Source organism: Megalobrama amblycephala, linkage group LG3 (genome assembly GCF_018812025.1).
Source record: "Megalobrama amblycephala isolate DHTTF-2021 linkage group LG3, ASM1881202v1, whole genome shotgun sequence".
Lineage (NCBI taxonomy): Eukaryota > Metazoa > Chordata > Actinopteri > Cypriniformes > Xenocyprididae > Megalobrama > Megalobrama amblycephala.
Window position 1 is genome coordinate 37094745 of NC_063046.1, and position 15224 is coordinate 37109968.

The 15224-nt window shown below is 36.2% G+C and overlaps 1 protein-coding gene across 1 annotated transcript; it reads right to left on the reverse strand.

Moving 5' to 3' along the window:
• Positions 1–2767: 2767 nt before the first annotated feature.
• Positions 2768–10190, reverse strand: LOC125265240 (caspase activity and apoptosis inhibitor 1). Its single transcript, XM_048185354.1, has 6 exons — positions 10035–10190; positions 9252–9443; positions 8105–8189; positions 6521–6575; positions 6369–6433; positions 2768–3592 (listed from the first exon to the last, which is right to left on the reverse strand). Exons 1-6 carry the CDS (start codon positions 10131–10133, stop codon positions 3195–3197), a joined length of 894 nt encoding a protein of 297 aa, XP_048041311.1. The 5' UTR covers positions 10134–10190; the 3' UTR covers positions 2768–3194.
• Positions 10191–15224: the final 5034 nt, after the last annotated feature.

Genomic DNA, 15224 nt, shown 5'->3' on the forward strand with positions numbered 1-15224 from the left:
AAGTGTTAAGTAAAATAGTGAAATAAGCATATTGTAGCATATCACATACAGAGCTCAAAATCAACTGAGCATTATTATAAAAGGATTTTAGTTTCATCTCATCAAAAAAGACTGGTAATTTAAATCTAATTTAAGATCATGTACAAATTTAATACTGTTAAGTTAACATAAAGAGGGGTTTCATAATTTATAGATGTGTTTAGATCAAACATGGTTTTCATGTATTTTAGTGTATTCGATCTCTAAAGTGGTCAAGGATTCCTGATATCCCTACATGCCTATATCTGAGTTTCAATAGCAACGAACATTTGTGTTTTCCTTGATCTTTAAAAAAAAAATCAGATCAATCTCATCAGATCAATCCAGCAATCAAAGTCCGAACTGGAAAATTCAACACTGAACGTTAAGTTAGGAACTTAATTGGATGGGCAAGACCAGGCCGGGTTGCTTTTAATATAATTTTATTGTTACCTATTTCAAGTACTTTAATTCATTAGACTAATAAAATTAACATGAAAACATTTTTGCAGTAGTCTGTATTAAACCTGCATTTGAGTTAAGTTGAAGAAGAACAGCTGGTAAGATACATTTTTAACAATATTGCTCTAATGCCCATGAGACATACTTTATGTAATTACTCAGTTTGGAGTCCTTTTTTTTTTTTTTTGGCATATTCTGCTTACAGAGTGATAACTTAAGATGTGCACAGCAACGTATACAATTTATAGGTAAATGTATAGACACTACAATGGATAACAAATGCATATCAAATGTCTACAGGGAGTGCAGAATTATTAGGCAAGTTGATTTTCTGATCATATTTTTTTTCCAAGCACATTTTACCATTTCCAATCCACATCAATCTTAATAACTCCTATTAATATTGTTTTTAATCATTTATAAGTGATATATAATTGTTCATGAAGGCTGGAAATGAAAAATGCCTTATATTCAGGTGTGCAGAATTATTAGGCAAGTTTTCTTTTACAGGCAAAATGAGCCAAAAAAGAGATTTAACTCAGACTGAAAAGTCAAAAATGATTAAATACTCATGAGAAGGACACAATACTAATGCAATACTAGAAATTGCAAAGTTAAAGCATGACCAAAGGACAGCAAAATGCTCATTGGGTCAGCAGGGTCATACAAAAACAGGTGGAAAAGAAAAGACACGTTAACAGCAAAATAATTAAGAATTAAGGTGAAGAATTAAGTGTGAAACCATCAGGAACCCTTTAGTCTCCAGTGACACCATTTTCCAGAACTGCAACCTACCTGGAGTCTCCAGAAGTGTGAGGTGTCAGGATCTCAGAGACTTGTGTTAGCTAAAGAATCCTAAAAAATGACCCGCTCTTAATAAGAATCACAAGCTGAAGTGTTATAAAATACATGAAGACTGGGTTTTTATAGGCCTTATAGACAGACAGCTTGAGAATGACTCCTGAAGGACCAGCACCACATCCTCTTGTACCACTGTTTGAAGAATTTATCTTCCAGAATCTGGCAATAAGTTTTGGAAGATCATTTTTAGTCCATCTCTGCAAGATGGACATTTCAGGATAAGAGATGGACTAAAGGTGAACTCCCACACCTTACTGCCAGATTCTGGAAGATAAATTCTTCAAACAGTGGTACAAGAGGATGTGGTGCTGGTCCTTCAGGAGTCACTCTAAATCTGTGTGTCTATAAGGCCTATAAAAACTCAGTCTTCATGTATTTTATAACACTTCAGCTTGTGATTCTTATTAAGAGCGGGTCATTTTTTAGGATTCTTTAGCTAACCTAAGTCTCTGAGATCCTGACACCTTGCACTTCTGGAGACTCCAGGTAGGTTGCAGTTCTGGAAAATGGTGTCACTGGAGACTAAAGGGTTCCTGATGGTTTCACACTTAATTCTTCACCTTAATTCTTAATTATTTTGCTGTTAACGTGTCTTTTCTTTTCCACCTGTTTTTGTATGACCCCGCTGACCCAATGAGCATTTTGCTGTCCTTTGGTCATGCTTTAACTTTGCAATTTCTAGTATTGCATTAGTATTGTATCCTTCTCATGAGTATTTAATAATTTTTGACTTTTCAGTCTGAGTTAAATCTCTTTTTTGGCTCATTTTGCCTGTAAAAGAAAACTTGCCTAATAATTCTGCACACCTGAATATAAGGCATTTTTCATTTCCAGCCTTCATGAACAATTAAATATCACTTATAAATGATTAAAAACAATATTAATAGGAGTTATTAAGATTGATGTGGATTGGAAATGGTAAAATGTGCTTGGAAAAAAAAATATGATCAGAAAATCAACTTGCCTAATAATTCTGCACTCCCTGTATGATGTGAATAATAAAGTGAGTTTGCGACAGTATTTATTTTCACTAACCAACAAAATATTATTGATCAAAACAATTAAAACTATTTTGAACTTATTGACCCACCACCAGCATTATAAGTAATATTTTTTAAACATTTCTTTCTCTCTTCTCCATACTTCTAAATTCTTCTGAAAATGTTCTAAAATGTCTAAATTATTTACCATGATTGAACTCATTCGTGACTGAATACTTCACATAAACTGGTGATCCCCACCCCCCTAAAAAATTAGAAACAAAAATATTAAGAAGCCATTCAACAGCAGGTAATACAGGATCATTACAAAATATGTAATTTTTGTATAATTTGTTTCTTTGTGTGAAAATCTGTTGTTTTGAATCACATTTATTCAGAAATATAGAAAATTCTGAAGGTTTCACAAACTTTCAAGCACCACTGTATAGTTTATCAACTATAAAATTATTTTTATTTTCTGTGGAAGGAATATATAAAGAGCACATACTCTATTGTTTGTGGTTTTGTACTAACTTTGGAATTTCAAATGTTACTTATTTATGCTGAACTGTTTAAAGCATTGCTCATTTGCAAGTTGTGCGAACAAATGCAGCATTATAAACATTTATTAAAACAAGTATGCTAGGTATGGGAATTACAGTACTTCATTGTTATACTTATTATTTTGGAACATCTGTAGTTTTTCTTCTTTTAAACAAAAACTGGTTTATATCAAAATCAAAACATTTTCATGTCTGGGTCTAAACCTAACATGTGCTGACATTTTAGGAACTAAAAGTGTTTAAGGACAAAAAGAGAATTTTAAAGCAATTCCGGAGTTTTGAGTTAAAATGTCCATAGACTTTCCACAAATTAGCAGTTGTTGAGTTTCTTGATCTCACTGGCTTTCATGAGTGCTTTAATGGCTCTTGCCCTCATTTCCAGCTCCAGTAATTCCAGCTGCTGAGCTGACGGCTGCTCTGTTGAAGCTGCGGGAACATTTTCTAGCGTGGCTGCTTTTTCCAGTGATGCTGTCCTCAAATCTTTGCTGGGTTCAGAGGACGTCAGAGCTAGAATTTCACTGACACTTCTATCAATGTCCTGCTGAAGCTCCACTTTCGGCTCAGCTGACTGCATGACTGTGGCGGGAGGCAGAGCTTCATCTCTGAGCACTGGTTCTTCAGCTTTGATGACTTTATGACCCTCAATGTCACTGTCGTCAATTTCTGCATTGATGCTGAGAACATCACTGTCGTCTCCAGAACCCGCACCTGACATAGACACAAATGCATGCACAAAAGTCAGTTCTGAAATTGAACAATCAAATGTAAAATATCACTGCATAGTCTTCCCTGTATTCCAATAATTCAATTCCAATTAATCTTTGTTAAAGCTAAAAAAGTGATTTTCTCTTTGTATTTTGTTGTTTGACTAACAGTAGGTCTGCTATTTAAGAGCTAATGGACGGATCCAATATAATGATACAAATTGCTTGCATTCACATAAGCCATTAGCAACTGTGTTTACGAGCATACTCACTGACACCGGCATTTTGACATAATTTTGCACGTATGTGTCCATTCAAGCACAAACGGACGAGAAAGAACAGCATTCTGTGTTCGCATGCTGTGTATACGGCCCTGTGTGCACAGAAAACAGCGTGCAAGTTCCTAATTGAGTTCTCTTTCACATCGTTGTGCATTCAAATCGCTTGAATGTTTAAACTGTTTAAACTGACAGGACCTAAAACTGTGGTGCCTGGTCTGTACGGATCACGTATTAGCTACGATCCCTATACTGGACATTTCACACACTGTGATGTGACCATCACACAGTGTTGGGTAGACAGTGGTGGGTAGTAACTGATTACATGTACTCTGGATTATGTAATCAGATTCCAAAAAATAAGTACTTGTAATTAGATTATATATTACATTTTAAAATACTCATAATCAGACTACAGTTACTTTGAATAGTTTGAATTGAGTCAGTTTTAATGAGTTTGAAAGACAGAAGCCTATAGCAAGGGGAGTCAAAAGGTAGGTGTCGTTTGATAGAAAACTTTTTAAATTTTTAGTGGAAGAAATCATTATATTTGAAAATTCTCATGCTGAGAAACTGCAGATAAAAGACAAAACAATAAGTGTGCTCAAGGGAAATTTTACTTATCTTATTTTGACATGCAATAACTCAGGAAGGAAATAAGGTTGGATTCTTTGTTTTTTTTTTGTGAAGTTCCCCTACATGTGAACTGCATATGGATCAAGTTTTGTGACGATAGCATAAAGTAATCAAAAATTACAGCATTGGAACCAAGCATTTTCAAAAATCATTGTTGCTCTCATGATTGACGCAATGGATGATTTTGGACTCATTTCAATCTGGAGCATCTACAGTAAGTAATGATGTGCCATTTTCTATGATCTGTGCATGTTTCATGAAGTTACATGCGTAAACATCACGTGAAAGCAACATATGATTTTACTTGGCTACATGTGCACCTATGGAGTTTTGTGTGCTATAACTCCATGAGAGAATATCTTTAGTTCTAAGTGACAGATTATGGTGAGTTTGGGCTTTTTATAATCATCTGCTGTAAATATTGAATCTGCTGTGCCATTTTCTACGAGCATGTTTCATGAAGTTACAAGTGAAAATGTGACATAAATGCTGCAAATTGTATATTTACATATGGGACTTGGGGGGGCTTCATATGAGCTTCAAAACTCGCTCAAATTTAGCCAAAGGCCAAAACAATTATTCTTATTGTATTCTACTCTGTGATACCTTTCAAACGACATATGATACATGACTGTCGGAGTTGTGTGTTTTTTTTTTTTTTTTTTTTTTTTTTTTATAAATATTGCAGTATAATAGTACAAGAAAAGTATTTCATAAATTATTTTCAAAAAAAAAAAAAAAAGTTTTTTTAAAAAAAATAGATCAGCAAATAACTCAGCACTACATAGGTGTTAATCAAATTGGCTAATTGAATAGTAAAGTTCAGACTCTAAGCTTTCAAATGACATCTTGTTTTGTGTTGATCAAGGCAGTAGTTTTGAAAAAAACATGTTTATACATTTTTGCGTAGCTCGGTGGTGTAAACTCCGTTTTAGAGGAACTACTCAGCTGTCGTTGAGAGTTGATCAAAATGGTTAGATGCATTAAAAAGCTGAGTTTCTAAGCTTTAAAATGATATGATGTGTTATGATAAATGACGATGTGTTTTTACCATTCAGTGGTTGCTTAGTAAGTTTATTATAAATTTTTTTCACGGGTGGGGGAGGGTGGATGGGGGATGGGTAAAAAAGGAAATATAAAAAAAAAAAAAAAAAAGCTGTAGAGAGAATCAATGAATTATGAATAGTTTACTGCCATCCACTTAATTTTTTTAATCTGACCATGTAATACAGATTACATGTAATCAGTTACTACCTAGTCTTGCGTAGCCAGACCTTCAGACTGACGGCAGAAGGTCTGGACTCTGTCGCAGCTTTCATTGGCCAAGCACCGGCCAAGAGGACGTCTGGCCAACTCATCCAATCACAGTTAGTTTTGTTCCGCATCATGCTTAGGGGTGTGAAAATGTAAAGTCGATGTCCCTACATAACAGACCAGCATGCATCTAATAAATTATTTATTCAAGAATGTTGTGCAAGTTTACTGCAACAATGGAGCCGCAAATCCAGCATTTAGCTGATCCTGATAAGTACTCATTGTCACAGTTGTAAACACGACGGCGTTCTTCTTTCACAAGGGAGTTTGGCATCACAGCATTTATTTCCAGGCGGACCATTAAAGAACACGACACGCAGGTCTCCCGGACATCCTGTAGAATTTAATCAACCAGATGACGACTTCAAAAACCCTGAAGCGTTTCCAGCTAAGTGTGCCATATGCATTGGACATTCAGCCAAAGGTCCGTGGGCTCGATGTCTGAGGCCGAGACTAGTTTACTACCCAGCACTGTCATTGCAGATGTGCACATCGCGATATCAATGCTAAAATTATACAACGTGCAGCCCTAATCTATAATGAATTGTTTACCTTGTTTTTCTTCTGTTTCAGGATTTTCTCTCAGAGAGGAAGTGGAGTCCACATTACTGTCCTGTCTGTAAATATTAATGAATACATTATCAAAAGCTCAATAATAAGTTTAAATTTTAGTTTTAACAAAAATTCTAAGAGTTTTGACTTACTGACTGTCTGTTACGTTCTTCTCTTCAAGTGCTGCAGTGACTGATAACTCTTTACCTTTACAAACAAACAAAATAATAAAGCCCTCATCACAAGACAAAGATACCAGCATGGACTTGTGATGCACAAAAAACATCAGTAATCAGTCTCAGACAGAAATTACAAGCAGCATTGTGAATGACAACCAAAAAATGATTTTATGCTACTATAATAAAAATAATATGCTATTATAAAAATAATTATTCACTAGTTATAGATAAATTGAAACAGACAGATGTAAATCCTTTCATTATAAAATGGTATTTTTCTTTTTTAACTAATAGAACTCAACATGTTATGGTTAATAAGGCGATTTCTGATTCTCACGTCATTAGTGCAAGTGCCCCCAAGGGTGTGTGAGCTCCCAAGATTGTTGTCCAGTATTCATTCAGAATGTTCCCATACAACAAGTGTCTTTATATAATTATCTTGGCTTTTATTTTGGTTGTTCACTCACATGGTATGTCCGTGTTGAAAACCTGTGCTCTAAGTTACAACGGAGAATGTTTTTTTTTGAGATGGCTTAGATTTTATGGTGTTAGTAGCAAGATCGTGTTCTTGTTCTATCAAGCTGGAGAATGTGATTAGATAAGGAATACATCTATGGTATGGTAATCTAGCACAGCCAGCACAGTTAATGTCTAGGCTTACACATCTCATTCAAATAGCCATGAACAATTCAATGCTAAGTGAGACATACAAGATTCTAAATGATATAACACATTTTGAATCCTGAATTTGAAATGCTATCAGGTAGGAGGTTAAGAATCCTAAGCTGTAGACTAAATCGGTTCAATCATGTTAGTAAATAGCATTAAGTGATCTACTATAGGGGGAAAGTTGTGTGTGTGTCTGTGTGTGTTCTTGTATACATGGTTTATGAGGACACAAATGTGTATAATGACATGGGTATTACAACGTAAACATGGTTTATGAGGACACTTCTCATAAACTGAATGGCTTAAAAAACATACTAAACGGTGTTTTTTGAAATTCAAAAAATGCAGTTTTCTGTGATGGGTAGGTTTAGGGGTAGGGGTAGTGTAGGGGGATAGAATATACAGTTTGTACAGTATAAAAACCACTACGCCTATGGAGAGTCCCCGTAAACCACATACACAAGTGTGTGTGTTCATTCTCTTATGCTTGCGATTTATGCATTTGTTTTACAGTTGTGAGCTGTGGTATGCGCATACGAGTTTGAGACAAATCTATGTCTATGTTTTTTATTGTGTTAATGTATTGTTTTAAATGTTATGTGTTTTTATGAGTTATGTGATTCAGTGGCTGCTTTTTGAAGCCAAGACAAATTTTCCTTTGGGACAATAAAATATACCTTAATAATTTTAATTGTGATTTTAAGCTTATCATAAAAAACGCTATTAAAATTTTCTCCAATTTGCTACACATAGCAAATAATGACACAATAAACTGAGGCAACCTATTTTAAAACACAACAAACATGACGAGAGAATGATCAATGTTTGGTTTGTGTGCTTAGATACAGGTCAAAATTCACACAGTGTGAAGATGAATCTGATATTTACCTTCCAAAATCTCCAGCAGATGAATCTCAGAAAGCTGCTGCAGCTGATCCCAGCACAGGTTCTTAATCTCATTAAAAGAACAGTCCTGCAGGAAATAACAGGGTGTTTATTATAACAGCCAATAAAAACCCTTGATCTAACACATGACCTAACCTAGTAGGGAGGTGGAAAAAAAATCAGTGTCAACCTTTCTTTTTGGGACTTGTCCAGTATTTATTTATTTATTTTTTTAATTGATTAAGGTCAACAAATTGTAGCACATCAAGTAGCGTAAATCTTGATTTTTTTACTATTTGTGTACTATGCCTTAAGGACAATTTACACCAAGAATGATAACTATAAAAATAACTATAACAACATTCTGTTTATTATAAATATACACTGCAATTTTGTCGTCTGCGCAGTAGGATGGATTCTGATTATCAATATTTTGTCATTCATCAGTTGGAAAAAAAAAAATATTGTGATGGTGATTCCTATTGTGTCATTATCGTTTTAGTTGTGGTGTGGACTCTGCTATTCTTTTACATTTAAAACAATTTTTCAAACTATAGTTATAATTCTTGCTGTGCTCGGGCCTTTAGTTACTCAGACAACTCTTGGTTAGTATGTTAAGATAAAACTGAAAATGGCAGTGATATGTCAGTTGAATTATTTTGACATTTTACTTTAATTCACTCATTTTCCAAAGCAAACCTAAATGTTTAATTGTCAATATATTCTTAGAAAAAAACTTTAAATTGATGTTGTCTACCCGACAATGGTTTTGTTACCATGTTTAGTGTTTTCTTTGGTTAATTAATACTGTTAAATATGTCTCTTCGAGCCAGCGTGACAAGAAATTTCAGTTATTTGCACTGTCAAAGGAAGAGTACTAAGTAGTGTGAATGGCCTTTTTAAAAATGATCTAGCTCCAAACTAGACCATTATCCAATTCAAATTTGATGTGGCAATATAAAATTATGATGTGTTAAATGACATGACGACACCTGTGACAATTCCTTGCTATTTGGTCTTTGTATCAACACATCCTGCCACACCTGGTTCTGACCTGGTACTATATTCTTTGCTGACTCCATCAAAAAAACACATACAATGCTGAACATGGTGTAATCATGTATTATGAATGTTAGCAAAATAAAGATACCTTAAGTTCATCCGGCAGCATATTTTTAAGTTTATTTTCTCCCAGCACATGAAAACACTGCTCCAGCATCTCCTTGCGGTCCTGGATGTAAGCACTGATGGGTTTGAATGCCTTATTCAGGTCCAGTCCGCCCTCCTCCAGATCACTAGGCTCCTGAGGAACCTCTGGCTCCTCCGTCTCCTTTCTGGGCTCCTTTCATATTTAGTAAATGTTACACAAACAGTACAAAATGAATACTTGATGAAACTAATTAAAGAAAGCAACAGTGACCATTAATAGAATACGACTTAAACCCCAGTGTAAAGGTGTGGTCACATTTTCCTTTGTTCTGCATATTTTTGCAGGTGATTGGGTATTTTGCGCGAGTTCACAACAAGTTCAAAGTGGACACGCAAATTCGCCGAAAACTGCTTTGTTTGAATGTGACTTGATCATCAAAATTGTGTTAATGTGACTGCACCTTAAAGCCGACATGGAACAGAAGTTGCAATTGTCTTTTCTTCCCTATTGTGATGTATATAAGAGTGAAACGGCTTCTGGAACAAGAACGAATATAGAGACTAAGAATTATATTCTGTTTTACATAAATACATATGCTACATTTCCCTTTTATTCATTTCACAACAGGCTTTCATTAGTGATGTTTACTGAGGTAGGAATCACTATAATTATCTCAGAGTTAGTGTTAGTTCCATAGTTCTTTAAAAAACAAACAAAAACAACGAACAAAAAACTGTAACTATAAGACCAAATATTAAACCATAACCAGTCTCTCTTTCTCACCACAGTGCTGGATTCAGTATTCCTCCTCTTCATCTCTCCTTCATTATGTTCTCGATCAGAATGTCCCCGTTTCTTTTCTTTTTCTCTTTTCTTTCCCATCTTCCCATCTTACCAGTGCCGTCGCATACCGATGACGTCAAGCAACAACCTAGTCCAATCAGAGAAACCGAAACAAGCACGTTTCATTATTGGCTGGAATAGAGGGTATGTATGCATCGACGTCACTTTCCCGCCGGAACGCGCTCCCTCAGCTGGACTGAGTGGTAAAAGAACCTGCTTCGTGACTGGATATAATAGGGGAAACTGTGAAAACGCAAATAAAACAAACAATTTACACTAAAGGTTGGGCTCGAAAGTGTTCCTTACAGCTTAGCATTTGATTCGACGCCGGGGAAACACATAAAGCAAATCTGCCTGTGAATATTTTATATAACTACAATATAGGTAGGTTTAAATCCGAGTAAGTTAATCACTTATATCGATGTTATATATATCGTCATATTGTCCAGCCCTAAAACTTATAGTATAAGTATAGTATAGTTTTTGTCATTGTTTATTTAAAAACACCCAATTATGCAGAATATAAGATGGAATAATTGATGAGTTGTCAACACAATATATAACAATACAATATAAACGGCAGAGGTGTAAAAAGTACTCAAAAATGTTACTCAAGTGAAAGTACAAGTACTGAGTGAAAATTTTACTCAATTAAAAGTAAAAGTATCTGTCCAGGATCATACTCGAGTAAAAGTAAAAAAGTACTACATTAAAATTGTACTTGAGTATTAAAAAAGTAAAAGTAACAGCAAGAATGAAAACTAGAGATTCTTGTTTAAGCTTTTAATCTCTAAAAACATGAAGTGAATGAACCACATACAAAGTTTTATCCTCCTTTAGAACTGTTTGTGTTTAATTGTATTTAATTATCAAACTATAAGACTACTACCTAATGCCAGTATGCAACATGCTACTCAAAGTTGCAAAACCTCGGATTTAACTTAAGCAGAAGCTGATTGTCAAAATTGTGAGTGTCAAGCCTAGCTCTTTTGGGGCTAAAAATCAATCCTGCAGTGCCTGAAACACTGGTGTCTGAAACACAGGCCAGATATCCATCCAACTCTTTGCTGGCTTCATGTGTTGTCTGTTTCAAAGAAGCGAAAAAATCTTCATCATCAGATGAACTGTTGGCCATGGGTGCTCTTGATTCTGTGGCTGATTTTTGACTTCCTCCATTTTCTTCCACTGACTGTTATACAGTGGGTAGGGAAAGTATTCAGACCCCCTTAAATTTTTCACTCTTTGTTATATTGCAGCCATTTACTAAAATTATTTAAGTTAATTTTTTTCCTCATTAATGTACACACAGCACCCCATATCGACAGAAAAAAACAGAATTGTTGACATTTTTGCAGATTTATTAAAAAGAAAAACTGAAATATCACATGGTCCTAAGTATTCAGACCCTTTGCTCAGTATTTAGTAGAAGCACCCTTTTGATCTAATACAGCCATGAGTCTTTTTGGGAAAGCTGCAACAAGTTTTTCACACCTGGATTTGGGGATCCTCTGCCATTCCTCCTTGCAGATCTCCAGTTCTGTCAGGTTGGATGGTAAACGTTGGTGGACAGCCATTTTTAGGTCTCTCCAGAGATGCTCAATTGGGTTTAAGTCAGGGCTCTGGCTGGGCCATTCAAGAACAGTCATGGAGTTGTTGTGAAGCCACTCCTTCGTTATTTTAGCTGTGTGCTTAGGGTCATTGTCTTGTTGGAAGGTAAACCTTCGGCCCAGTCTGAGGTCCTGAGCACTCTGGAGAAGGTTTTCGTCCAGGATATCCCTGTACTTGACCTCATTCATCTTTCCCTCGATTGCAACCAGTCGTCCTGTCCCTGCAGCTGAAAAACACCCCCACAGCATGATGCTGCCACCACCATGCTTCACTGTTGGGACTGTATTGGACAGGTGATGAACAGTGCCTGGTTTTCTCCACACATACCGCTTAGAATTAAGGCCAAAAAGTTCTATCTTGGTCTCATCAGACCAGAGAATCTTATTTCTCACCATCCTGGAGTCCTTCAGGTGTTTTTTTCAGGTGCAAACTCCATGCAGGCTTTCATGTGTCTTGCACTGAGGAGAGGCTTCCGTCGGGCCACTCTGCCATAAAGCCCCGACTGGTGGAGGGCTGCAGTGATGGATGACTTTCTACAACTTTCTCCCATCTCCCGACTGCATCTCTGGAGCTCAGCCACAGTGATCTTTGGGTTCTTCTTTACCTGTCTCACCAAGGCTATTCTCCCCTGATAGCTCAGTTTGGCCGGACGGCCAGCTCTAGGAAGGGTTCTGGTCATCCCAAACGTCTTCCATTTAAGGATTATGGAGGCCACTGTGCTCTTAGGAACCTTACGTGCAGCAGAAATGTTTTTGTAACCTTGGCCAGATCTGTGCCTTGCCACAATTCTGTCTCTGAGCTCTTCAGGCAGTTCCTTTGACCTCATGATTCTCATTTGCTCTGACATGCACTGTGAGCTGTAAGGTCTTATAGACAGGTGTGTGGCTTTCCTAATCAAGTCCAATCAGTATAATCAAACACAGCTGGACTCAAATGAAGGTGTAGAACCATCTCAAGGATGATCAGAAGAAATGGACAGCACCTGAGTTAAATATAAGAGTATCACAGCAAAGGGTCTGAATACTCAGGACCATGTGATATTTCAGTTTTTCTTTTTTAATAAATCTGCAAAAATGTCAACAATTCTGTGTTTTTCTGTCAATATGGGGTGCTGTGTGTACATTAATGAGGAAAAAAATGAACTTAAATGATTTTAGCAAATGGCTGCAATATAACAAAGAGTGAAAAATTTAAGGGGGTCTGAATATTTTCTGTACCCATTGTAATTTCCTGGTCAACAAAGAGCTTAGAACCCAAGAGGTGACACTCTGATACTTTTTAGGCAACAGTCACTAGATGGCGCTCCGGTAGCGCGGCCACCATTATGGGGTGAAAATACTAACTGGACCATTGAATCCTTCACATCTTATGCACCCAAAATCGGTGAATTTCACTGCCAAATCAGAAGCACAGTAGAACAGTTTTTTAAATTAAGTCACCAGTAAATTGTATGGCTCCTACAGTAAATGTTGTATTGTCTTATATATGTTTTATTTTACCAGTTGTGGAATCCAACCATTCATCCATCTGAGGTAACGCAGTTAGCCTACTTTATTGAGCATTTTCATTTTATGAAACTTTACACATTTATTAATAGTAAATTAATAATTAATTAATTTAAGATCATCATGTTTGCAGCAAACAATATATTTCAGACCTAGTGGAGTAATAATAATAATATCTAGATCTGAACTGAAATAAGCTATATTGTACGTTTTAATGGATCACGCTACAAACATAATGATCTTATGATCTGCTGTGTACATTATCGCATAATTCCCACTTTTGGACACTTTTGCTTCAATGGACATTAGACAACACTGCAAAATCAAGCTGATATTATATTTATTGTCCAACATTCCCAATTTTTCTGATGCATGTCATAATTTCAATTTCATATGTCGGTATTAATTCAGTGTTTATAAGTCTAATACTAATACTAGATCTTTTAAAGAGTTTTAACCCAAACTGACTGAGAGCAAAAAAGTTTTTTTTTTTAAACAAAGCAGCTGATATTGCCATAGAAACTAGTGGACTGCCAAGTCGCCTTCACCCCAAAATGGTGGAAATGCAAGGCCGCTGCTGGCGCAGGTGTTGCAATGGAACATTCTGTTGAGTGTCGCTTCTTGTTAGTGTATATTCTTTGAGGTCAAGGTTCTGTGCATTGTGGTAATTGATGCAACATGACGTCACTTCCAAAGTACCAATGAACATGTCTGACCAATTCCATGGAATGTGAAAATGAATCTCATTGAATAAATAACCTTTAAATTAAACTGTTCATCAGCGCAATTCAATTGGTTTGGTAATAGCAAAAGAAAATAGAATGAAGTGATCTCCAAAAAATAAGTACTTTTTGACTGTAAATAAAATTGTAAGGAGTAAAAAGTACTCTTTTTTCTCAAAAAATGTAATCAAGTAAAAGTAAAAGTATTGATTTTTAAATGTACTCAAGTAAAGTAAAAATCCCCAAAAATAATACTTAAGTACAGTAATCAAGTAAAATTACTCAAGTACTTTACACCTCTGATAAACGGTATGATTTTACCTCAAAATCCAACAATTTGACACAAAATGATAACTGCAAATACATGTTTCTCTGCCTGGAGTCCAGCTGTGTCTGTAAATTGCAGCAATCCATTTGCTTCTTTTTTCTGTAGCTTTCGGCAGTTTTTAAATATATACCTCAGGTTTTGTGTCAAAGCTATTTGTACAGTCAATCGCAAAGCTCTTTCACGTTTTGGATGTGTTTTTCGCAGCATTCACGCTGAAAACCAATGCTGCCGCTCAGTCTTTGTGCCACTCAGTGGGCGTGACCGCAGTCATAACGGTCGACGCTGACGTCACGTGCATACCCAATACACGAGTGATTAGGCTTGTTTGAGATGCGCCTAGCCTCGCCTGAAGTTCAGCCGAGAGTAGGCGGCTGCAGTTAGGGGAGGAGTGAAAAAAGTGCAGGCAAGACGAACAGTTCTCTGTTCTCGTAGTGGATCAGAACCTACGAGATCAAAGGCGGATATCGCGGGATTCACACTCGTGCGCTGTGTTGCTGATAAACTGGATGTAATTTAAGTTCTGTTGCTTTTATATGAAAATAAACATAATGAACAATACACCCAAAGTACTTGTTATTTATTTCCATTCGAAAGATGTGTGTATCAATCATTTTTACTTTAATTATAGACATGTTTTTATATATTTTTTTATAAATGACAACGTTCGCATAACCCATAGAGAGATCACTGTGTCAGAGAGTTTGGGAATATTCACACATTATTTGTACACATAAAAACATGATATTAGAGTTTTAAAATCAAACATTTTAAATCAGATCAATACATCACGGTTGTTTAAACCAATAAGCTTTAAGCTGTGTCGTCAGCAAGTCGTTTCCCATCGTGCTTTTGGTCAGCGCAGTCGGTGGAGAGCAACTGCGCTCGACTGCAGAATCCGACACGTCCGCCTCGCACTCGCGAGAGGTTTTTGACACACGTCGGCATGACATCAGAGCAAGGCGGCCCA